Genomic DNA, 27,652 nt, shown 5'->3' on the forward strand with positions numbered 1-27,652 from the left:
ATATTTTTCTGCAGTGTTTTTATTCCTCTTTAGACATAAAAAACAAAAAAACAATCTGATTGATTATAAAAAAAAAAAAAAAAAAATGTTACAAAAATTTCCACTCAGCTGGACACCATGTATTTAATTTTTGAAGCAAAGAAACATGTATTTAAAATCTAATATCAGAAAATGATATGGAAAACTATGCAATAAAAACATTTTTAATGCTGCTAATCAGATGTTTTCTCACATTTGAACATACTCTAATACTAGTTATTATTCACTGCACGGAGACAATATGCAAAAAAAAAAAAAAAAAAAAAGTTTAAAAAATACCTGCCAATTACAGTCTAATAACAATTAGCAATTGATTTACACTAAAACATGTCACTGCTGATCAGGTTTATCAAGAACAGCAAAGTTACAGTAATGGTCTGAATGTCAGTGTATTATGGGATGGTGCATAAGTGTCCACTGTGTTGGCGGATATGAAACTAAAACAACCAAAACCCTGAATATACAAGAGAACAGCTGGAGAAGAACTGTCCACTGGAGTGACCACTGTGCATGAAAGGGTTAAAGTGAAAAAATAATCGACAGATGAAGTTGTGCTGAAACAAAAAGATACCAAACATGGGTATAATAAACATTTCTTTATATAGTATATAAAGGCAAAATCAAAAGTACTCCAAAACAACCAAAATAGGCTCAGACCCCTAAGGGTTAAAGCACAGTCAGAGGAGTTTCTTAGAGATTTAGAATGTATTTTTCAAGGTGATAAGTAAAAACATTGCATATGACAAACACTGACTTAATATATAGGTAAACTCTTACTGACACAACGTAACGAGGAGGAGGCAGACACAAAAGACAGAAAACAGCTGGCATTAAAAGCATTTTGTCTTTCCTATAGGGTATGTTTCTAAAGGCATATGCAAAGGGAAAATGGCAACGAAAAGAACTGCAGGCATTTAGGGAGGATAAAGAGGAGGTCATGGATTGTTTCTGTAGCCAACTGATTGAAAGCTGCTCAAATCCACCCTGTAATTAACTCTTATCACATCAAGTAAATGAAGTGCCTTCACAATCACACTGTCATTATGTCAGACAACAAGGAGAAGCAGGCTGAAAAGAGGGCCAGTGTTGGGAAAACCACTTTGAAAGACTTCACAAGCCACTTAGTATGCATATAAAGAAATGAAATCACTGGAGAAGAGGCATAATACGTGTGTTTGGAAAGGCGTATACAGAGTTAGTTGCAGACTGCTGACCCTAAATTAGTCACATACAATACTTAACACTATTTAAATAGTTATTGCAGTGGGGTTGCCTGGAATTCAAATAGGGCCGCCTAAAATTTCTTTTAATTGATTGAAAAAAAAAAAATCAAAAAACTTACTGATAAAAAAATACATGGTGAGTTGAGAGAGACAATCACAATACATAATCATCTGTGGCTACATGTGTGGAATAATCTGGAGCAAAACTTAAAAATGTCTTCTTCAGTCTGTGCATTTAAAAGGATGTGTAAATCCACTATACATTATACAGGGTGACACAAAAAAAAAAAAACGGAACTTTTTAACAATCCAATAAAACCAAGAGTGATGGAAGAAAAATATTTTATTCATTGTAATTGCAACCTTAAACCATGCCATTTAAGAAACAATGATGGAATTTTCATTTTTTAAAAATTACTTCCTGTAGATGGCGTCCTCCTGTACAAATGCATTCTTGAAATCTGCTGTTGAGATTCCTCATTGACCGCTGCAACATCTCAGCTGGGATACTGTGAATTTCATCCTGAATTCTCTGTTTTAACTCATCCAGAGTTCTTGGTCGAGTCGTGTACACTTTACTCTTGAGATAGCCCCACAAGAAAAAAATCACAAACGGACAAATCTGGCGATCTAGGGGGCCAGGGAACATTATTGAATCTTGAGATCACACGGTTACCGAACAATTCTCGCACAGCCGCCAATGGTTACTATGGAAAAAAAAAACGGGAATTTTTGAAGTGCGTATTGGCAGACATGAGCAAGTGGCAGCACTACAAGACAGTGACCTTGAGCAAGTAAACACACCCCCATTTTAGTAAAAAAGTTTAGCTTGAATTAAGGAAAAAATCTTGAATTTAGCGAAAAAATCTTGAATTAAGCAAAAAATCCTGAATTAACAACTTTTTTTTTTTTGTTTTAGTCCAAAAATAACATTAAATTACAAAAATATTTACATTTACAAACTATCCTGTAATAATACAAGGTGAATAACCTGAACAAATATGAACAACCTGAAATGTCTAAAGAAAATTAAGCACAATTTTAACAATTTTCTGCCTGTTTCTAAGTGTTTAGTGTCTTTGTAGATCCAATTTATAATACACATATAGAAATGATAAGTTTAGCTATAATATGGTTTTAATTGCACTTATTTTTCTTGAGAAATTTCCTTTTTTTCAGGTTATTCACATCCTTTTTGTTTGGATAGTTCATAAAAGTAAGTATTTTCATAATTTAATGGGGGTTTTTTGCACTAAAACAAAGACAAAAATTTGGAGTTGTCATTATTTATATGTTATTATGTTACTATTTTACTGGTCCGGCTGGAAATTATATTAAATCTTTAGAACTCATTTATAATAAAAAAAAAAATTAAAAAAAAAAAAAAAGCACTAACACCTTGGTTATTTATCAACAATTTTTTAATACTAACTGAACTCTCTGTTGCATTTATTTATTTATTTATATTTGTCAGAATTATTATTTTTTATTTATTTACATTTTTTTTATTTTTTTTTTTACTATTATTTATATATTACGCTTTGTATTTTTAAATCTATGCATTATTTTCTTAAACTTATATGTTCAAATGCATTTTCCCTTTTGATATCTTGTTGTTTGTTTAAAATGTTGTACTCTATACTCAAATGTTAATAAAGTTGAAAAAAATAAATAAATAAAATTACTGGTCCGGCCCACTGGAGCTCAAACCAGGCTGAATGTGGCCCCTGAAAGAAAATGAGTTTGAGACCCCTGATTTCCACAGATGTCGTTCCAGAATAAAGGCAAAATATTCCCGTAACAGAAGTGCTGTGTAAAAGGGGCTACTGTGTCATTTTCTTAGCTCCCTGTAGAGGGTTTCAGAGAAAAGGTATTTAAGATATAACATAAATAAATAAACAGTGTGAAGAAGTGATAAAGCATACAGAACCAACAATGTGTAATTAAACTGAAGTGCCATTAAGCTTCAGCAAATGTGCTCTCACTTGCGGTATGGGTTGCTATTTAGTTCCTCTTCACAAGTCATAGCTATTGAACAGCATAAAACAGCTTAAAGACCTTCACTACGGTAAATGGCGACAGGATCATTGTGCTATCACGATGTGTCTCCTTGATATTAAATCATGCTGTGAATTCACTCCTGTGCAGAACGTAAGCACAGCTTATTCATCAGCAGCATCACTGTAGACCGGACATACAGAGAGGATGATTTCATTACACTGTGGAGCACATATGCCCACATTTGCATATTAATGAGGAAAAAACAGGTTTTCTTGAAACTGCAAGAACTCCATTATACTCAAAGAGGAGAGGAACACATTAATACAAGCCATGATTTATGTGAGATTCTAGTTTATAAATACAGCTAATCATCTTAATTACATTTCTTATTAAAATTTGATGATATTTAATGTATTACGGTTGATTAGAAATAATAACATAAACGTCTTGTTAATTTAAAATCTATGCACTCTGACATTATTCACGCTGAAAACCACTAAAGAGGAAAAACTGCAATAACTGCTTTTAGTTTGGGCTCCATTCTACTTATAATGCCATGGGGGTACGGGGCGGTGTGGACTGTGCTGCCCGCGGAAGTCAAAATGAAACTTAACGTTCATTTACCTTTTCCCTACCCCCTGAATTTTTGCAAACTTTCATTTAAGGGAGCAGGTTGTTTGTCCTGGCCTATTAAATATTATACAGGGTGGGGAAGCAAAATTTACAATATTTTGAGGCAGGGATTGAAAGACAGTGTATGACCAATTAGTTTATTGAAAGTCATGAGAATTTATTTGCCACAAGAAAATTGACATAATAGAAAATGTTTTTATTCTATGTGTCCTACTTCTTTCTCAATAACTGCCTTCACACACTTCCTGAAACTTGCGCAAGTGTTCCTCAAATATTCGGGTGACAACTTCTCCCATTCTTCTTTAATAGTATCTTCCAGACTTTCTTGTAATAGTTTTGCTCATAGTCATTCTCTTCTTTACATTATAAACAGTCTTTATGGACACTCCGACTATTTTTGAAATCTCCTTTGGTGTGACGAGTGCATTCAGCAAATCACACACTCTTTGACGTTTGCTTTCCTGATTACTCATATGGGCAAAAGTTTGTGAAAAGGTATGGATAATAGTGTTAGGTATGATTATGACATCAATATATGTTTGGTTTCAAAACAATTGACGTAGTGCCTGCTGAGAAAAAACAACTAAATGTTCATTGTAAATTTTGCTTCCCCACACTGTATGTATAATAAGTCTAATGCAACAGTGATGATTTTTTTTGTATGAAATGTATGGTGTGGCGGCAAGGATTTTGCTGCGGTGCTACGTAAAATCTATACCAGCGGAAACACTGTATTTCACATTTAGATTTAATAAAAAATGAATCCTGCAAATATTTACTCAGCATTTAACCCTATAACGCCAAACGTATCATATTTGATACATGAGATTTGAAGCCCTCTACATAATCAGTGTGATATTTTTTTCCTTGAAAAACCTGATGTATACAATTAGATACAATACACAGATAATCCACCAGGGGGGAGGAATTCCTTCACCAGAGGCCTTTCCAGAGACACTACAAGATTGTTATAAATGAGGAAGGAGGCAGAACTTTGCCAATTTTGAGAAGGAATTACCAATTTGTTAAACATGTTTGTGTCATATTATGTTTTTGTTTGTTCAAAAATAATAATATTTGAGCATTGAGACCAGGTGTATCAAATATGATACAAAATTAAAACTCATACATCAAAACTGATATTTGATAAAACATTTTTTTTGGTGTTCAGAAGGACCAATAAAGGCTCCAGTTTCAAAGAACTGGAATTTTCTGTCAATGATTTAATGTTTCAAAAATGCAAGAGAAACCAACACGGCAGTGATGAATTTGTGTGCAGAGTCAATTTCTTCATGTTTATGTGTGTGTTAATATGTCAAAGACCTTTTTATATTAATGTTTTAAGAAACTCAGCCTGCATTCGAGCCTGACTTGAAACCCTTCTCCTTCTCCCAGGTGACAGCCCAGCAACCTATCCAATTAACCAACGAGCAGATGTTTTAGTTGAGTTTTACAATACCTAAGCCTAATAGCGACACGACAATTTGCCTCATATGAAAATGCAGTCAGTGTGCAAAACACAAGATTGGAGGTGACTAAATGGAGGTGTAATGGGCTGAGGGGAACTAGACCTTGTTGTTACCTGAAACATTTGGAGCAGCCTAATAGTCTACTTCATTCATTAAACTCCTGTGTGTGTATCTTGCTCATGGCAACTTGGCAAACTGGCAAAAAATATCCAAACACAAGGACAAAACAAGAAAATAAATACAAGTCTGTCTAGCTGTTGTCTTTAATCCTCCAGTGAGAGCAAAGCCTAAGGTTGTGTGTTCTCCAAAACTTGTAAAAGCCACATACACACTTATTTGGTCCACACCCCACCACCAGGAAGTGAAAATCTTTCAGAAGTTAAGTACATCCAGTTAGGAAAAAGGCCAATAAATGTTGACATGCATCATAGGGTATGGTGGGGATCATATGATATGAACATTTTTCCAGACATTTTTTTTGCCTTATTATGTTTAATATCATGTATAAATTGTCCTTTGTGTAATTTAACTACCAAAACATATAGTTCTTCAAATGGCCACTTCATGCTGGCTTCATATGCAAATAAATCCTCAAAGACATTGATTAGAAAACCCACAATTTTATGGCAAAAAACAAAACATATTTACAGCCCAGTTTCTTAACCTAAATCAATCAAAGCTAACATTATTATTATTATCATTATTATCATTATTATTATTATTATTATTATTATTAGTAGTAGTAGTAGTAGTAGTAGTAGTATTGGACTGTATGTCTGTAAGTCAATTAGATTTGACCAGATATACAAATTAGTGTTTTTTCTATTTATGTAAAATTGACATTACTGTTATTTCACACAATTGTTTACCTTTATCAAGTAACTTAAATTACCTAGTGGTATAACATGTCAGTATTTTCAGCTAGAGTTTGTTTTGTGAGTTTCACAGCTCACTTTTCCTGAGCTCCACCCTTTTATCCAAATATGGGCGCTAAGATTCCAAAAATCAGGGTGGCAATGGTGAAAAAGCAAGCGAGGCTTCAAAATACCAGGCCATAAACCAATAGGTGATGTCACAGCTTTGTCTACGTCTTATTCAGTCTATGTTTTGCACATAGTTTACCAGATGAAACATTTTCATATGCACTCGGGCAGACAAAAGTATCTAGAGATCAATGGATATATGCATGTTTTATTACATGGGTCTTTATCGGTTAACAGGCAGCTATCATAAAATGTAACAAATAGAGGAAGTGGAAAGATCATGGGATGTCTCCGAAAGGTTTGCAGCAATGTACGGGGATCAGAACCAAGTCATATCCACTGTCAAGACCATATTACTGAAAATACAGCAACCCCCCCCCCAACTGCAGCACATTTAGCTTCCTGAAAGCCACTACTCTTCAATGATATTCCTATCACTGTCTAGAAATGGAGCCTGAAATCCACTCCCTTTTTTGTCTGCACAAAAGAAAAACATACAGATAAATAGGTCAAAACATATATTATTATTTTCCTTACCCAAACTGTGGATACAAATATGGGAGTATTTGCTTAGCCACAAGCCTTCAGCTGTTGTCAAAGTACTGTAGCGCTGCCCCGTGGGCTAATGAAAGTGGAGAACCCCCCACCCCTACCCCCCCCAATAAGAATCAGCCAGGGTTGGCCTTCTGTCCTCACTGGTAAATGGACTGATTTTATATCTCTTTCAGTGAATCCAATGTTTTATATCTCAGTCTGGCCTTAAACATTTTGGTGTGAGTGGATTTACCCTCCAAAATCTCATAATATATTAATGGACAGCTGACCAGTCCATTTTCACAGAGTGGAAAAATGTCCCCATTCCACCACAGACTTCTGGAAACATTAAAAGATCACATGACAGATAAAACACATAATAGAAGTTCACATATCATGCCTGTGTACAAAAAAGTGCACAATCCAGTGTTTAGCATCAAGCCTCCAGCTGTTGTCTAAGTACTTTATAGCTGCCCTTAGGGCTGATGGATAGTGCAGAAACCTCCCCAAAGGATCAGTCAGGGCCAGTGTTCTGTTGTCTTTGGCTGAACTGTGTTTGCTTACAGAGGAATAGATTGACAGTTTAACATCAGTCACTACTATTTCTATTGGGTCTTCCAACAGTGGTTTCCAACGCCAATGGTCTCCTGCTAGATTCTCCAATTAGAGAAGAAAGCAAGTTGTTTTTGTGCAAAAACCTACCCAAATCTTAGCCATGACATCCTCAGTGCAACACTTATGTAATATGTTAACTCTTTAAAACCTGATGTGTCATCGTTGACACACCTTGAGCATATGCAGTTTGGATGGCTGCAACTCTTTCACTGTTTGTGCAATTAGAAAAATTACAATGGTTTCTAAAACCTGAAACTTTATAGGCAGCCATGGCTCAGATGGTAGAGCAGGTCGTCCAATAACCGAAGGGTTGGTGGTTCGAATCCTGCTCTATCATGTGCTGTTGTGTCCTTGGGCAAGACACTTCACCCTTCTTGCCTCCGGTGCTGCGACTCACACTGGTGTATGAATGTTTGGTGGTGGTCGGAGGGGCTGTAGGCAAAAATTGTCAGCCATGCTTCCATCAGTCTGCCCCAGGGCAGCTGTGGATACAGATGTAGTTTACCACCACCAGAGTGTGAATGAATGAATGAATAATGGATCCACTGTACGCGCTTTGAATATGTGTTCATGTAATCTATTATTACCTCCGCCAAGGAGGTTATGTTTTTGTCGGCGTTGTTTTGTTTGTTTGTTCATTCATTCATTTTCTGAACCCGCTTTATCCTCACTAGGGTCACGGGGGTCGCTTGGAGCCTATCCCAGCTACAAAGGGGTGAAGGCGGGGTACACCCTGGACAAGTCGCCAGTTCATCGCATTGTCTGTGTTCAAGATAACTCAAAAAGTTACGGACAGATTTGGATGAAAATTTCAGGAAATGTTGATACTGGCAAAAGGAACAAATGATTAAATTTTGGTGGTGATTGGGGGTGTGGGTGTGTGTGTGTGTGCGGGGGGGGGGGCATGGGGGCCCACTGATCGGCCTTGGCGGAGGTCTGCACTCTACGAGTGCTGTTCTAGAAAAGACAGTGCAGACCTCCGCCAAGGCCGATCACTGGGCCCCGTGGCCCCTCCACGCCCCCGATCACCACCAAAATGTAATCATTTGTTCCTTGTGCCAGTATCAACATTTCCTGAAATTTTCATCCAAATCCGGGGCACTGATCTGCCTTGGCAGAGGTCTGCGCTCTCCGAGTGCTTCAAGTTATTATAACAGACTTATAATTTAATCATGCTTTGAGATGTAAAGCACTTCATTATGTTGTTGTAAAGTGCTATATAAATAAATTTTCGATTTATTGATTGATTGATTATTGGGTCATTACGGTAATTTCACTCATGCCTGTACTAGAAGCTAGAGAAGAAGCCATTTTAGCAGTATCATGCAGTAAATCATAAATGTTGCTAGATTTTGAAAGATCTGGGGGGGGGGGGGGGAGTGCTCTGGAAAAATGGGCAAACAGTCTCACTCACAGCATATTTTCTAACCTTTTTATAGTCAAAATAAGAAAAAAAGACCATTTTAGGCTCAGGGTTTAAAGGGTTATTAATGCTACTTGATTCTGCAAATTGAATTCCTGTTTTTGGAGTGATTGGACCTCTTCTATTTTTGGCCCCATTAGTGCCAAACCTCAGTATCAGAAGCCTATAGTGAGAATCCTAATTCTCTCCTGCACAATAAGTGCTTGTAAAGAAAATTACATATCAGCAGACACAATCGGTCAATGGAGTCTGGGGCCGTCCTAATGACCAACCATTGTCCTACGCTCCATCAGCAGCACTATCCAGTAAATCAAGATGCTAATCAACGTTTTAGGTCTTCCTCCTCTACCAGTGGTTAACAGGAGCAGGAGTTGCAGGGCACTGACCCCATTCATCCTTTTTGCCGCTGACAGGAAGCCAAAACTACTTCTGGTAAAAGGGCAGCAATTCATGCATTCAATACTTCCTTTAAGAGTATAATTCCTAACCTCTCACTCACACTGTAAATCCACCTCTGTTTCAGTGGAGGTGTCATATATTGCCTGGAGCCACCTCACATGGGTGCATCAGTCTGTGTTCAACCTTGGGCCAGCTGAGGTGAATAAGAGAGAAGTGATGTCTGGGCGTCCTTGGCCTAATCTCTTTCACCTTCTTCACTGCTTTGTGATGCCAACACACTACCCTAACCATTCTTTATTTTCTTCCTGCTGGGCTCTCAGTGACAAGCAGCCGAGTTGTGGATTTGCCTCGGTCAGACCACTGCCTGTGTGCCATCACATCATGTGACTCACAGTCCGTCCTTCCAATTTTTTTTTTTTTTTATTCATAGTCAGAGACCCATACATAGAGCATGAAAAAGAGAAGCAATGGCCTGTGTTCACATGTTTCCGAACTGGAAGCACCTTCTTGAACTTCTGTAGAGCTTCATTACATAGGCTAATTCATTACTGGTTAGTGTTTGACCCATTGCAAAGCAGATTTCCTGCACAATTACATACGAAGTCGATGCACTGAAGTAGAAACATGAGAAGAGAAACTGTTGTTGCTAAAATGAAGAAACAAAGACTTTGGGATGGTCTCAGGGAGTCTCTCCGATTCTTTCTTCAACAGGGGTTTTATACAGGAACATTACACAACATTTGCACATCCTTTCTACCATAAAAGGAATCCGACCGTTCACTACGTGCGTGATACGCTCCTTTGCCAAATATGATGTTACCAGATTAATGACTTTGTTTTGTCCATCGTTTGGTGAGACCAGGCTCCGGTTTCTGTTCTCATACACTGCCTAATCCAGCAAGGTCACGGTGACCTGCACAACAGTTGAAATGAGGCCTTGTCAAAGCACTTAAAAGGAAGTGAAGTGAAGCAGATGTTTGGGATAGATACTTTGATACTTCCAGATAGGAAAATGAGACTCACAACATGAAATCAGCCACAAAACATAGGTGAAAAAATTTGTACAATGACTCACAGAGAAGTAGAATTTTTAAGGAATACAACTAGAGTTGCCTTTTGTCAAAGAAAATTATGACAAAATAGCTTCATCACCTTTATCGCATAACGAAAATGAGACAAGATGTAACAAAAATGGTGGTCATGTGACAATAACTATAATTAAATGTGTAACGCAATACTGCTGACTAATAAAAATGAGACTAAATGTAGTTTACAAAACAAAAACTGTGATAAAATGTCTCTTCATTGTCGTTAATGAGACAAATCCACATTATAATCTTCAGTCGCATTACTGCAGGTGTGCCTTGAAATTTTGAGGTCTGCAGGTTACCAGATGTTCCGCACTTAGGCAGTTCACTTTCTCCGGTTCGCCTTCTGTCTCATGCTCCAGACATCCAGGGTCCACAAAGACCTGTTTCCAGTCCGGGTCTGCACGGTAGAGTGCTGCAACCCGAACTGAGCCAGACAGGACCGGACGATTCAGGATGGGTTCGGACACAACTGTGTCAGGCAGGGTTCAGTTTCAGACAAACTTGACTAGATGAAAAAACTATGAACGTGACTACAACTAAAAAAGGCTGAAAAGAGAGTTTGGCATAAAGACTGGATTAAAACAGGCTGACAAAAACAACACTAAATACAACAACTCTGTCACAGTAGGGATGAGGGATAAGAAGTCATTTCAACGTTCTTGTACTTATCTCTCTTCAATTTTTCAAACACAGAACATTTGTCTGTTGAGTTTCCTATATTTAAGCCACATGGGGATCGTCATCATTCCAACCAACTACACTAATCACAGGGTGGCAATGTTGCTAACCTAATTGAAAATAATGCAAATAAAATCTACCTCATGAAAACTGAACTGAGAACATGATGGGATAAAATACACAATAATTCTGTGTAGTAGTATGACAGCACAAGTGGAAGATTTTCGCTAACAACCATCCTGACACACACCTTCAGCACTTGGGATCATTATCACCACTAGTGTTCACCTGAAGTTTAATAATTCAACTACTGTGACAGGATGAAACTGGGGCAAAGTGTAAAAAATCTTGAAAATACACATTTGTTATTCCATGTAGCAAACAGTTTTTATATTTGTGATGTACAGTTCTTCCAAATTTACTTGCAGTTGTGCTTGTGTAGGAAATGTTTTAGCTTTGGTCTGAAAATGGTGTTAACGTAGAATTTTCAAGAATACTATTACTGTTGGTGGGCCTGGTGGTACAGGGTTAAGCCATATTGTCTGTTGTATGTTCTCCCTGTGTCTGAGTGGGTTCTGTTCAGGTAGTTTTGCCACTCAGTCTGATTTAGAGGGGTGTGGCCCGGGGGGGAAGTGACGTATGTGCATACCCTCTATAATGAGTGACCATGGAATTTTCCAGAAGTTAAACTGTATTCAAGTCAATGCTCCATTTGTATTGGTCCATGTGGAAAAATAGGACCAATGGCCCTGTAGCTTACCGGCCAAATTAAAAGCTTTGGGAAATGTATCCAGATGCCATTTATTATCAGCCAGTTATGTGTATTTATTATATCACAGAAATAGCCCATGTTTTGGTCATATTCCAATCAGATCTGTAAAAAATTCAAATTCCAACTTGATATTATTGATACTTACTGATTTATTGGATCAATCCACTTCCTACAGTATCTCTTATAATGGGAAAATTTTTGAAAGTGGCACCAAATCAAGAATCAGATCCGGATGGAAATAATTTCCATACCTTGTGTTGACATCATCATACAGAAGCTGTATACCAAGTTTGAAGTCAATCAGAACTGGAGTTTGGGAGAAAAAGACGACTGTATTTTTTTCCCCATAAGAGCCCATGTTAAATTTTCCATAAGTTCCCGGATCCAGAAGAAGATCCTGATCAGCATGTGGACATTATGTATTGGTCATCTCCCCATCAGGGCTGGACTGTAGAAATTTACACTGGATATCATTTATATTTACTGAGTTATTGCATCGATCCACTTCCTATCTCTTATAATGAGGACATTTTTCAAAGTCGCACCAAATCCAGAATCAGATCCAGATCCAAATAATTTCACTAACTTTTGTTGACATGATCATAAAGAAGCTGTATACCAAGTTTGAAGTCAATCAGAAATGGTAGTTTCGGAGAAGAAGACGATTGAAGTTTTTATAACGGACGACGCCGATGGATGCCGCATGACGACAATAGCTTACGGCCTGTCAGCCGGTAAGCTAAAAAGGACTATCAGTGCAAAAACAGCTTTGAGAACCCAACAAACTAAACTATCACTTACACATTATATACATATGGAATACTACTGAAGTGCGTCATCTCCAGTAAAAGTTATTTTCCTACAAGATGAGGTGTGACCAAGTTAACTCAGTCTGTAAGTACTACTGCATTAGATATAGATCTTCATTTACACCAGGTAATGACTATTTGTCTTCAGAATTAGGCATTCCAAAGTCCTTCCCAGAAGGCAAAAACAGACAAAATAAATGGTACAAAAAAAAAAGAGCCGAGAGTGAATAGGAGAGCCAGGGGATGGGGACAGGTACTTTACTGTAGCTGTGTTAAATTACTCAGTGGTCTCTCCCCACGCTCTGTCCTTGGAAGACTTAAAAGTGAGCATTCATAAAGCATCAGTGAGCTTTTTGATGTTATGATCCAGAGTCGTGTGAAGCCTGCGCATTTCACCCCACTTTACCTTCGACCACAACCCCCAGCTCGATTTGAAGCGCATTGAATTTTAACTCGGAAAGAAAAATAACATTTAACAAAGAGGGTTATTTACAGATTTTAGTCCAACTATATTTTTTGTTGCCTGATTGAAGGACCAAAAAAGTGCTCCAGAAAAAGTAAATTAGATTGTGTAGAAAGAATCTCAATCACTATATTTATAGTAATCAGGTTTCCATTCAAATGGACTGCAAACTTCAACCCTTTCATGCATGACTTATGAGAAAGTTAGTTGAGTTTTTGGGGTTTTTTGAGTGTTTTTATTCGTCCATAGGCATGAAAAAAACAAAACAATTGACTTGTGTTTTTTTTTTTTTTTCATGGATTTACAAAAATGTCCATGCTACACCATGCATTATATTCTTGAAGCAAAGAAACAAGTATTTCAAACCCAATATCAGAAAATGATATGAAAACAATGAAATAAAAACATGTTTAATGCTGCTAATTTGATGTTATCACACATTTTAACATATTCTAACACTAGTTATTACTCACTTCATGGAGATAATATGCAAAAAAAAAACCCAAAAAAACAAAACTGTTAATTACAGTCTAACAATTAAGAACTGATTTACACTCAAACATGTTAGTGCAGATCAGGTTTATCAAGAACAGCAAAGTTACAGTAATGGTATGAATTGCAGTGTTAGGGATGATGCAGAAGCGTCCACAGTGTTGGCTGATTTGAAACTAAAACAACAAAATATAAAAATATAATATACATATAAAATACACATAAAATAAAGTATATGTGAGAACAGCTGTGGAATAACTGTCCACTGGAGTAGGCATTATGCATGAAAGGGTTAACAAAAAAAAAAAAGGAAAATGTAAATTTATGCACATTTCCATCTGGTACTGTTGGCTCATCCTAAACCCTTTATAAGGCACTCATAGAAATACTCTGAAATTCAAAACTTCAACCATAGTATGTTATTGGAGGACAAAACAAGACGTCTTTTGTGAATTTTTTCAAATGTCATGTAGACACTGACTGGACTGACTGTACATATCCTGACCAAGGAAAATAAAATTCTCACTGTGCGGTAATCTACACCTGGCTTTTCTGCCTCCATCCATAATAATATACATTGTATAGACTAAATGTCATGTAAAACGCATGTTTATTTGCAACATAGTATAGCAAACTATTACATGATCAAAAACAAATTAATTTAGCAAAAAAAAAAAAAAAAAAAAGTCTTTGTTTTGAATGTCTTGGGTCACCAAAAATTTGTGATGTTAAAATGGGGTCATAAGGCAAAATAGGTTGGAAACCACTGGGCTAAACATTCAAACCAGATGTAGACTAATTAGGGATGTCCGGTATTGGCTTTTTTGCCGAAAACCGATATGCCGATATTGTCCAACGCTTAATTTCCGATTCCGATATCTGCCGATACCACTGCCGATATATGTGGGATGTTAAACTAATTTTAGGTAACATCACATATCTCCTGTCATGGAATTAACAAATCATGCCTAATTTTATTGTGATGCCCCATTGGATGCATTCTCAAATACAACAAGGCTTTCAAAATGTAAACACTGTCTGTGCAAAGAATACATACTTCAACTGAAGTTGTGGAAAAAATGCCATATTTATTTATTTCCTCTCCCTCCCTCCATGAGTCGATTACAGTGTGGCAACTCTACTCTACAGTTTTGAAAACTGCACATTTCTTTCAGCTACAAACAATGCTTCATTTACGCGTCAGTAAATGCCGGCGAAATCAAGGCATTATTTTAACGGTTTTAATGATAGGCAAACAAACCGATAATGATATTCACCGATATTACATTTTTATGCCAATATCAGGCCGATAATATCAGCTCACCAATACAACGATACATCCCTAAGACTAATGTTAGGAAGCAAGTTTGGAAGCATTTTGGTTCTATTTTAGAATTAAATATTTACTGAGATATAAGACAAACTACAGGGTGTCCCAAAAAATTTGATATAATTTCATCACCTAATAATTTGTTTAAAATTTGTTTGCTCTTTTTGCTCAAAAAAGTGTAATCATTTTTATTGTTCAGCTTTCAGGAACAGATATGTCGTTTACTGCAACAGAAAAGGCGTTCTGTGTGTTGAAGTAAGCCCAAACTCAAATCAATTTTAGAAAACAAAAAGTCTCCATTTTGAATGTCTGGGGTCGCCAGAAATTTGCGATGTTAAAATGGGGTCACGAGCCAAAAAAAGGTTGGGAACCACTAGGCTAGTACCTGTCTGTTTAGTTGATTTAGTACACTACTGCAGTTCTCATTGAAACAGTCAATCCAGTGGAAGTCACTTATATAAAAACGCACATTAACCAGCAGCCATTTCTACACAATGAGGAAACTCTGTAGTGGGTGGTAATGACCTGCTTCACCATCCAATACTCTAATAAGTGCAACATTCACAGCCACTATCGCATAGTATTTTTCCTTGAAAAAGCTTAGCGTTATTAAAGTGTAATTTAATCATTTTAATGCATCCATTATGGTTGCTGTGAAAACCACCATGCTAATTGCATAAACTATTTCTGTTTCAGTTTGGTGGAATGTCTAACACATTCCACTATCTGTAACAAAGACAAAGTGCATGGTCTAAAAACCCCCTCCTCTATCTACTGTATGTAGGTCCAGACGCACTACTTTACTTTCATATTTGTCTGCTCGTCTCACGTGTTCTTTCATGTTCTTATAACTGTGACCACATGGTCTTCAGGCTCTACAGGGAGACGGCTCTCGTGCTTCATTTGATGGATAACACCCTCTGGTGAATGTGTACCGCGCCAGGAGGATTTTCTGTACTCTATGGATGTTGATGTTGCTTGGGATGCTGCTTGTGTAGTTTTTTTTTTCTCCTTCTATCTTTACAAGTCCTAAGGCTCCCATGACAACTGGGCCTGTCTTTGGTGTCATTTTTCACCTAAGTATTTCTGGTTTTATGTCATAAAAAATTACAGTGTATGCAAAAAAAAAGTTGCAACCCAGTAATAAAAAATAACCTAAATGTGGATGGATAGCGGGTAAAATAGATAAAATAATCAAAATACTCTATTTGCGTCAGTATCATACAGTATACAAGATTTTTTCATTATTTGATTAGTCGCTGTTGGTTCAGTGATATGAGCTGTACAGGTAATGGAGTCTAACTTAACCCTTTCATGCACGAATTATGAGAACCTTAGTCAAGATTTTTTTCTTCAGTGTTTGGCCATGAAAAAAAACAATGCGATCGAGTTTTTTTTTTTTTTTTTTCCTATGGAGTTACAAAAATATCCATGGATTTAATTTTTGAAGTAAAGAAACATGTGTTTAAAACCCAATATCATAAAGTGATATGAAAACAATGAAATAAAAACAATTTAATGCTGCTAATCTGATGTCTTCTCACATTTTAACATATTCCAATGCTAGTAATTACTCACTTCATGGAGATAATATGCAAAAAAAAAAAGAAACCTTCTTGTCTAACAAATAACAATTGATTTACACTTAAACATGTTACTGCAGATCAGGTTTATCAAAAACAGTACAGTTACAGTAATGATCTGAATTACAGTGTATGGGATGGTGCATAAGCATCCACTGTGTTGGCTGATATGGAACTAAAACAACAAAACCCATTAATATACAAGAGAACAGCTGGAGAATAACTGTCCACTGGAGTGGACAGTGCATGAAAGGGTTAAATATCGCTGATGACGCTAAGCTGTTTGGTTGTAATAAAGTCAGTCTAAAAGTGTCTCTGTGAGCCAGCCTTAAAAATGCCTTGATAGCCAACTTGAACTTCCTGAAGACATGTTTACACCGCCATGGAAGAAATCAATTCTTGATGAATGAAAAGGTTTGTGCACCATCTTCAATCGCATGTCACCGCTGTCACAGATGATGAGGAGTTCAAAACACATCACAAACCTTCTGTGAAAAAGGCTAAACACTGGGAAAAAAAAAAAAAAATCATTTGGTGCATTTCAGAAAGAAAGGAGTACACATGAGGAAAAGAGCGGCATCTTCAGAAAGCGTTACACTGTTCTAGTCCTTTCATAAAACAGCAGCAGCGTTCTATTAAGCCTCATTAGACACAATCACCTATTTTTTTCTTTTTCCCCTAAGCTTCTTTCTATATTATTATTTTAAAACCTTTTTCTGATTTCTCGCTTCTGTATACTCGTATCCTTTAACCCTTTTACTTATTAAACTGGCAATTTTGTTCCCATTTTCTCTTCTGTTTCCACCTGGGTATGCCCCACCCCACCCCACACAAAAAAATATCACAAATAATCACACACATATATATATATATATATATATATATATATATATATATATATATACACACACACACACACACACACGCATGCACGCAAACATACTTGTAAATAGTCCTTTGTTTGCACCCGTCTTTGTTTTGCTTAATGTCTATGTCCTATGAATTCTCGTTTGTTTGTTTTACCTGTCACAATATTTTGTCTAGCACTAAATAAAGTATTGAATAAATAAATAAATAAATAAATAAATAAATTCCTCTTTTTTAAGTAAAATAAATAAATAAATAAAAGCAGCAGTAGCATTCTATTAAGCCTTATTAGACACAATCACCTTTTTTTTTTCTTTTTCCCCTAAGCTTCTTTCTATATTATTATTTTAAAACCTTTTTCTGATTTCTCGCTTCTGTATAGTCGTATCCTTTAACCCTTTTACTTATTAAACTGGCAATTTTGTTCCCATTTTCTCTTCTGTTTCCACCTGGGTATGCACCACCCACACAAAAAAAAAAAATCACAAATAATCACACATATATGTACACACACACACACACAAACACACACATGCATGCACGCAAACATACTTGTAAATAGTCCTTTGTTTGCACCCGTCTTTGTTTTGCTTAATGTCTATGTCCTATGAATTCTCGTTTGTTTGTTTGTTTTACCCGTCACAATATTTTGTCTAGCACTAAATAAAGTATTAAATAAATAAATAAATTCCTCTTTTTTAAGGAAAATAAATAAATAAATAAAAGCAGCAGCAGCATTCTATTAAGCCTTATTAGACACAATGGTTGCCACTGTGAAAGTCACACTGTCTTTAAACCCACATTTCACATTTGACAAAATACAACAGCAGTCATTAACAAGCAGTTTTCTTTTAGACTGCAAAATCTTTTGACAGATTTACGATTCCAAAAAAAAAAATATATATATATCTCTATAGGTCTGTTCTCTACATTGTCATTGTTACTATGCATTATTTATATACAGGGTGGGAAAGCAAAATTTACAATGAACATTTAGTTGTTTATTCTCAGCAGGCACTACGTCAGTTGTTTTGAAACCAAACATATATTGATGTCATAATCATACCTAACACTATTATCCATACCTTTTCAGAAACGTTTGCCCATATGAGTAATCAGGAAAGCAAACGTCAAAGAGTGTGTGATTTGCTGAATGCACTTGTCACACCAAAGGAGATTTCAAAAATAGTTGGAGTGTCCATAAAGACTGTTTATAATGGAAAGAAGAGAATGACTATGAGCAAAACTATTACAAGGAAGTCTGGAAGATACTATTAAAGAAGAATGGGAGAAGTTGTCACCCGAATATTTGAGGAACACTTGCGCAAGTTTCAGGAAGTGTGTGAAGGCAGTTATTGAGAAACAAGGAGGACACATAGAATAAAAACATTTTCTATTATGTACATTTTCTTGTGGCAAATAAATTCTCATGACTTTCAATAAACTAATTGGTCATACACTGTCTTTCAACCCCTGCCTCAAAATATTGTAAATTTTGCTTCCCCACCCTGTATATATGCTCCTATGGCGCCTATGCTAGACCGATGTGCACAGGTGCCCTCTGAGTCTTCTGGAGCCGTTTTAAGGCCGACAGAGAACGGTGCCGGTTCCTGCACCTAATCTCAAACTGGCAGAAGTATTCATGCCAAAAATCAGAGCGTTCAGCTACCAAAATTTTGGTTCCCAACAGGCACTGAGTAAAACTTGGATTTTCCAAGCGAACAGTGACGACACGAGTGGACGTCACCAGGTCAATCTGGGTCATAAGCGGAAAAATAAACAAACCAAGACAACGTGAGTGTAAAAAATGGCAGAGAAACTGAGGTGTAATATTCTGTGTTGCGTTAAATAAAAATAGGACCAATGGCCCTGTAGCTTACCGGCCAAATTAAACGCTTTGGGAAATGTATGCAGATGCCATTTATTATCAGCCAGTTCTGTGTATTTATTATATCACAGAAATAGCCCATGTTTTGGTCATATTCCAATCAGATCTGTAAAAAATTCAAATTCCAACTTCACATCATTGATACTTACTGATTTATTGGATCAATCCACTTCCTATCTCTCATAATGGGAAAATTTTTCAAAGTCACACCAAATCCAGAATCAGATCCGGATGGAAATAATGTCAGTATCTTGTGTTGACATCATCATACAGAAGCTGTATACCAAGTTTGAAGTCAATCAGAACTGGAGTTTCGGAGAAGAAGACGACTGATTTTTTTTTCCGGATAAGAGCCCATGTTAAATTTTCCACAAGTTCCCGGATCCAGAAGAAGATCCTGATCAGCATGCGGGCATTATGTTTTGGTCATCTCCCCATCATTGCTGGACTGTAGAAATTTAACTTGATATTATTTATATTTACAGAGTTATTGCATCGATCCACTTCCTTTCTCTTATAATGGGGACATTTTTCAAAGTCGCACCAAATCCAGAATCAGATCCAGATCCAAATACTTTCACTAACTTTTGCTGACATCATCATAAAGAAGCTGTATACCAAGTTAGAAGTCAATCGGAATTGTAGTTTCAGAGAAGAAGACGATTGAAATTTTTGTAACGGATGACAGACAATGTCGCAGAACGCCGCGTGACGACAATAACTGACCGGCCGGTAAGCTAACAACCATCCTTTGAGAGTTCTGTCATCTTTATTGCCGCTCGTACATTCACTTGCAGACATGTGGTTTTTCTTTTACAACCTATCCCATCAAGCATCAGTTCTACTACATCTACGGCAAGTGTTGAGGGACAAAACAGTAGCAATGCAACATCTCCCTTTGTTTTTTTTTTTTCGTTTTATTTGGGTGGCGAAGCAACACCCTCAGTCGATGACAGGTCATGGCCTCGCGTAATGGTATGAACGCAGGCCGTTCTTGGACAAGCACTTCGGTTCCTAGTGTAACTGGTGCAGGAACCGGCTCCGATACGGGGCTGGCCGGTCTGAAAACAGCTTGAGATGACTTGACACAACCTTTTTCCTTTGGCATCAGTTTTTGCAAGATCAATATACCTCTGGACAAACGTATGATAAATGAAAAATAGCGCTGCCCAAAAAGAATTTGATCCCCAAGTCACAATTCCCAGACAAGTACTAAACAAACTTAGATCTCTGTTATGCATTCCTTTGTAAAGCTGATTAACGTTCATAGAAAAACGTAAAAATCCATTGGAATATTTTTGTTTAACGATGATATAAAGGAATATTTAGATTATTTTAACAAACACGTCAGAAAAAGCCATTATCCAAGCCGTAAGCCGTTTGATCAGACAGTTGTTTTTTTTTCCCCCCAAATGTTTCTTAAAAAATAATCCAGTTGCAAACTTTCTGAATATTCCTACATCATTCACTCCAATTAGCATTATCCGTTGCTAGTAAAGACTTCAGCCTGTACACCAGAGGTAACCAACTGCCAGACTCCGGTCCAAATTTACATAGATTTATCTAGAGCATGAAACCTTTTGACAAAAAAGAAAAGCATTTAATTGCTATCAGAAACTTTAACAGACACTCTTCTCTTTTTTCTGTGTACTATACAACCCTTTTTTTTTTTTTTTGTACGATTTGAGTTCCTTTATCATTATTTATGGTTTCTGTTTTTGATTTTCTTTTATGTTTTTCCTTATTTTTTATTTATTTATTGATTTTTATTTTTATTTTTTTGGCCTGTGGGTTGGGTGAGTGGAAAGGGATGGATGTTGACAGTCAGATACGTCATTCTTGATTGTGCATTGACTGTTCCGAATTGATAGAATTTCTGTTGTGTTCATTCAAAATGTTCAATAAATATAGTTGGAAAAAAAAAAAAAAAAAAGAAACTTTAGCAGACACCAGTTCAATTCCGTAAAACTATCCATGTTCTCAACTGGTTGCTGCTGGTCACTTTATATCCTATACTTATGAGGATATTACAGTTTGGGGTGCCGTAAAAGGGGGGGTAAATATGACAAATTCATGGGGCCCAGCATTTCTGGGGGGCCCATAGAGCAGTGGAGGGGGCCCAGTGGATACAGGTTAGAAGTTGTGAAAATTTCGTGTAAAGTCCACTGTATAAAAGAGGTGTAGAAGCCAGGAGTCGGACGAGTTGTTGATGTTAGGATCACTTTCACTTTACGGCAGCGTTAGTTACATTAGTTATGGACCACACCCTCACATATATAACTGCTGCCCCTATCCCACGTATATCTTTCCCTCCGTCTTTCCCTGGAGTCTGTGCTTTATCACCTCACAGGTCTTCCCAGGACCATCACCTGGATCTTCACAGGTTTTCCTAAGATCACCTCTAGACCTGCTGCTGTGGTCCTGCCTCTCTCCACCTTTATCATCATCACTCACTTTTCCATATAATTACGACAGTGTTTATTATACTGTTCTATACATGTTCTAGTGCGGTTATCTGTGCATGTGTCTCCACCTACCTCCACCCTGTCCCCCAGCCTCTCTCTGTCTCTATCGCTCTCTCTTTTCGCCTCCTTTACTCTCTCGCTCTAACCCCAACCGGCCAAGGCATACGGCCATCCTTCAGGAGTCTGCATTTGCTCGAGGTTTCTGCCTGTTAAAGGGAAGTTTTTCCTCGCTACCGTCACTAGTCGTAAGTGTTTGCTCCTGGAGGATTCTGTTGGGTTTCTGTAAATTGGCTTCAAACTTGATTTGATTTATCTCCCCTTTATGTGAAGCACTTTGTAACATGTTGTTTTAAAAAGTGCTATATAAATAAAGCTTTACTTACTTACTTACTTACATACCCCCCCGCCACCCCACCCCACTCAGACAAATCAATAAGATTCTGAATTTTATAAAAAGGCCCACATCGTTTAGCATTCATGGGGCCCACACTTGTTAGCGGTGCCCCAGATGACAGTCGTAAAGCTGCAGACTTTGACCATTTAACCATCAGTTGACTTATAGCTTTTATATTATTACCATTATCATTATGCATTCTGCTGCACAGTTGGCTTCTGTTCTTTCTGAGCTCAGAACACCTGCTTTACAGTTTGACAGGTAACCTCTATCTCAGTAACCTCAAACACCACATTTGTCATTGCCTATGGAGGAGATTGACTCCAGAAATGAGAGAGCGTAGACAAAGCTCGCTTCCTCCCTCATGAATGAAAGGGAAAAAAAGGAATTCAAGACATTTGTCCCCTCATCATTTAGCCATAACACATGTTAAAACCCTAAGATTCCTTTTTGCTCTCTTTCAACGTGATTATCCTTGAGTAAAACTTCTGCCTGTTCTGTCAGGTAAGGGTCTCAAATCTCTCAGTCAATACAACCATCGTCAAGGAAAAACTAAAGGAGCTTTTTTCGGTGGAACTGACCTAAAGAATCAGTCAAAGATGGAGGCGTAAACTCATCTTTAAAGAATCACTTTTATGAGTTCATTCACCTTTCTTTACTTTCTTAAATGTATCTGAATTTGACTATGGCTCTGCTGTCCTTCAGGTTCCTTTTGTGACAGAATCTCAAAGGAGATTTTCAATTATTATTTTCATTTATTTAGTGAGCGTATTTTTGTCAGCGCAACCTACAGGATGAATTCACCAAGGTTTCGTTCTGTCAAGCCAAAAAAAATCTTACTTTAAAACTGGGAATATTCAAGTGATGAGCCAATGATTCCTTTGTTATGGCATTAAATAAAGATATTTATTTTAAGCATTTTGTATGATTTTTCTGAAATAGTTACATTTATCAGCCTTTCCTCACAGGAGTACTGCCTCAGTGCATCAAGCAAGTTTTGGTCCAGTACTTTTTTTCCCCCCACCACTCTGTTGAGAAGTTCATGTGGTGGCCTTCATGATCACTATTCTTCAAAGAAATGGGGCCCCCTAGAGGTAAAAAAAAAAAAAAAAGAAGAAGAAGGAAAAAAATGGAGGCATAAAGCCTTGGGGTGGGTAGGGATTGGGTTCAGGAATTCAGTTTAACCCTCAAACACCTAAACAGCCACTGGCAAAAGCTTGTAAATAATTCAGGTTTTTCAGCTTTTCACTGGCATCAGATATGACCCACTGGGACGTTCAGAGGCTCCATAGTGAATATGAAAACACTGTCATTACTCACCAGTAAAACCCATGTAGTCTGAGGAATTATAGTGGTTGTGCTTGTTTTTTATGCTTGGTCAATGATATATTTTGCTGAAAAAGTCATGTTTGCTTCAGTTTTTTTTTCTGTTTTGATATAATATCCTTTGAATTTACTCTGAATTTTTTAGGTATTTTCCTATATTTAATTTATTGACTGTGATGATATTTGTAAAAACTCAAAGAAAAAGACAGATAATATAATAAATGTCGATAAATTGCTAAGGAAAGGTGAGATCTATTTGGATCTCTTTGGAAGTCTTGATATAAGTAGATCTAAGTCTTTAAGAATTACATTCTTGGGCTAAAGTTACTAAAATAACTATAGTCCAAGTTTCAGCAGTGACACAAACTCTGATTTATTTGCTGATAAAAGTCTTTGAAACTTTAAATTGAACTTGGAAATTGAAATATAATATAACTGTTGTCCAGTGTACCTCAGAAACAAATGGAAAAAATGTGTAAAATATGATTTTGCAAACAAACAAAAAAAAACCTTCCAAAAGTTTTGGCTGTGACTATACACACTGTAACATCAACACTACACAGAAAATAGAATACAGATCAACAGGATTAACCCTCCGGTATCCCGTCCAGTAAGGCCCTTACTCAGCACCAAGTGTGCCATTTTGGCACACTTGTGGAATAATGTCAAAAAAAATTTCATACAGATTGTTTTTAATTCTTTTACACTTTTTTTCTATTTCATCAACTTGAACCGTAAATAAAAATACCAAATACTCAATAATTGTCACTTTTTTTTTAACCCTTGAAATGCCGTGTTTGTAATGTAAACAAACCACTTTTTTAGATGCAAAAAACACAAAAAAATATTTTTTTTCAGTATACAACATAAAAAGTGGATCACATATTATTTTATTTTTGCAGTCTGGCATATGTCAATGATTAACTCCAACAGTGGTTAATTTGCATGATTATTTTTGGCGCTAGGTCAAATGTTCAAAAATACTAGCATCTGTCACCAAGTGTGCGTAAAATGCACACCTATAAATCAAACTATTAAATATTATATATTGATTTATTTTTCTGCTCTAATTTGATTTTATTTTTGTACATCAAGGTCAGCCCTAATCATACATGTCAAATAATCATTCATTTTAGATTTTTTTAACCCTTTAAACAATTTATTTTCATCATGATGTCACTACATTTTTTGATGCAAAAAACACAAAATATGTTGTTGTTTTTTTTTTTTTGTTTGTTCGTTTGTTTGTTTTTTCAAAATACGACAAAAATTGGATTACATATTATTTGATTTTTGCAGCCTGGCATATGTCAATGATTAACAGCAACATTAACAACGTCAAATTAATTTAGACCCTCACCTCTCATGCACAAATGAACAACTTTTGAATTCTAACCTTATTTAAATTGTGAAAAATAATATGAAGTTTTTTTAAACGAAGTGCAAAGTGTGCCTAAAAAGCGCACCCGGATACCAGAGGGTTAAGCAACTCCTATCCATCTATGTTCTTATAAAATGCATATTACAATGATACAACATTACATAATAGATGAAGCATTATTTGCATGAGCAGTTGTTGTCTTTCTATGTTCCCATGTTTGTGTGTATTTGTTATAAAGTTTCTGCTGGGCCAGCAAAACAGTGCAAACGACAGCAGGACTTATTAGCCCACAACTCTTACTGTAGGCCACCACACATCCATCACATACGCCACATTTAATTGTCTGAAAGCCATGTTTAGATCCAGCAAACTGCCGCTTAATTCAAGGCAGCGTGCAGGAACGGAGCTAGGAAATAATCTGGTGATGGATGACTGTGACCCTCCTTTGGGTCGACTGCGACAAGTGGACAGCTGGATGGATCGAGCAAAAGCACAGAAAGAAGAACAAGCAGGATGAGAAAGAGAGGCAAAAAAAAAAAAAAAAAAAACACGGAAAAGTTGGTATTCAGAGAATCACTCCAACTTTTCATCTGCCCTCAGGCCGGGCAGCGGCTCGAGGGAATAACAAACGTCTCCCTCTTCCTCTGTTCCTGTGATACAGTGAAGTAAAACCCTCTAAAAATAGTGCGACTGTATTTCTTTGTGTGTGTCTGCTGCCTAGTGCGGGTGGACTACATGCATAATGACTTCCATTAACCTTCACAGCCTTGAAGGATAGCAGAAAAGGTTTACAGTGCATGTAGCATGACGCAAATATTATGGCGATGATTTGGACGGTCTGTGCATGGTAGGGTTTTCTCCCGCAGTTCTAATCAGCGAGTCTATTCTTATCTATAGGGTAATGTATAATGTGTGAGCTATCTTGTGTCTGTGAAAGATAGCCTGAGGCACCCCTACCAAGAAAATTTCTCCTTCTGTTCTATTTATAAAAACGTATCCTCTTGAGAATGCCCCATTTACATCCAGACATTCTACAGCCACATTCTGGATTCCAGATTTCTACTTGACAAAACTGAAGCGCAGATTTCAAGAATACATTTTAAGATATTTGTGTAGAATATAAAAATTACATACAGCGTAGTTTAATGATTGAAGTCTATATAGTAACTCCAGTCGCTTTTCCATTGACCCGCAAATTGTGCGAATATTACTTGCGCATAAAAATGTACCTAACGGAAAAACGATAATTTCTCCCAAACTCCCGTTTTTCGATTAAAAGTTTTTGTGCTGGCAAGAGGTGGTTTTTCAGGCACAGTGCAATTGGTATATCATGCAAAACTGTAAAGGAAAAACTTTTTTCCGCAACTAGAGTCATGTGAATAAAAAAAATGAAAAAAATAGGACCAATGGCCCTGTAGCTTACCGGCCAAATTAAAAGTTTTGGGAAATGTATGCAGATGCCATTTATTATCACCCAGTTATGTGTATGTATTATATTACAGAAATAGCCCATGTTTTGGTCATATTCCAATCAGATCTGTAAAAAAAAATCTAATTCCAACTTGATATCATTGATACTTACTGATTTATTGTATCAATCCACTTCCTATCTGCTATAATGGGGGAATTTTTCAAAGTCGCACCAAATCCAGAATCAGATCCAGATCCAAATAATTTCACTAACTTTTGTTGACATCATCATACAGAAGCTGTATACCAAGTTTGAAGTCAATCGGAATTGTAGTTTCGGAGAAGATGACGATTGAATATTTTGTAACTGACGACAGACGACCACAGACGACGACGACATACGCCGCCGGATGCCGCATGACAAAAATAGCTTACGGCCTGTCAGCTGATAAGCTAAAACCAGATGCTGACGGATGTTACAACAAGCAAAGAAGAGTTTTAAAAGAAACATGGCACGGTATGTGCAGACACACCAGGAAACCATTTTTTTAAATTTAGGACGGGATAGCGGGGTAACATATAATAATAATGAATATATCTGTAAATCAACACAATATTTACATTTGTTGCCATGTTTATGGAATGACTTCTTGTGTCATCTTGCAATAATGAATAAAGAAATCATCACATTTTTGATTTAATGGAAAAACTGACCTTACGCACTTCTGTTTTTTCTGACATTTAGTAAATATCGGTAAAGTTTTGCGCATATGTCCAATGGAAAAGCAGCTTATGATGCCTTTGGACTCTGAGCTTCCACCTAGCCACCACCTCCAGCTGAAAGATTTACTGATGACCATTTACAGGAAGAGATTTGGAGACTTTAACGACATGACAATCTTACAGGTGATGAAGAGGAAGTGAACGTCAATGATGTTTGCTTTGAGAGCTGTGACTAAAGTCTGAGTGTGGATTACCTGCAGACTTCCGACAGCAGAGTAGGCTGCGTACGAGAACTGCTGCTTGAGTAGGTCACTCGGTCCACGCTGGTCACATGGAACCCCAGTGGGCAGCAGACACTGGTGACTGGACCGGTCCGTGATGGTGTTGGGGGTGGGACCAGGCAGACTGAGCAGGACCGTGTGATTGGACAAATGGACATCAGTCAAACCAAGGCCCACCCACTGCCTGTATAGGTACCTGGCTCTGGCTTCTTCACTGTTGTCTGACAGACTGGAGAAAGACCTGGAAGTGGGACAGAAATAGATCCTCATTGTTTTATTTGGTCTCTGGAGCCTGTGATTTACAACCTGACAGTTTGGAGGATGGAATCACTGGCCTCTTATAACAACCTCAGTGAAACTAGTTTGACTGCTTGTCATCA

The 27,652-nt window shown here is 37.0% G+C and overlaps 1 protein-coding gene across 1 annotated transcript in view; it reads right to left on the bottom strand.

The window, feature by feature from the left end:
* naaladl2 (N-acetylated alpha-linked acidic dipeptidase like 2) overlaps nucleotides 1–27,652 on the bottom strand; it is an 801,028-nt gene that overhangs the window by 577,141 nt on the left and 196,235 nt on the right. Inside the window, exon 4 of the mRNA XM_030132744.1 lies at nucleotides 27,246–27,513. Within this exon, the coding sequence (XP_029988604.1) occupies nucleotides 27,246–27,513 (268 nt within the window). The remainder of the gene's footprint in view (nucleotides 1–27,245; nucleotides 27,514–27,652) is intronic.

This window comes from Sphaeramia orbicularis, chromosome 4, assembly GCF_902148855.1.
Source record: "Sphaeramia orbicularis chromosome 4, fSphaOr1.1, whole genome shotgun sequence".
Lineage (NCBI taxonomy): Eukaryota > Metazoa > Chordata > Actinopteri > Kurtiformes > Apogonidae > Sphaeramia > Sphaeramia orbicularis.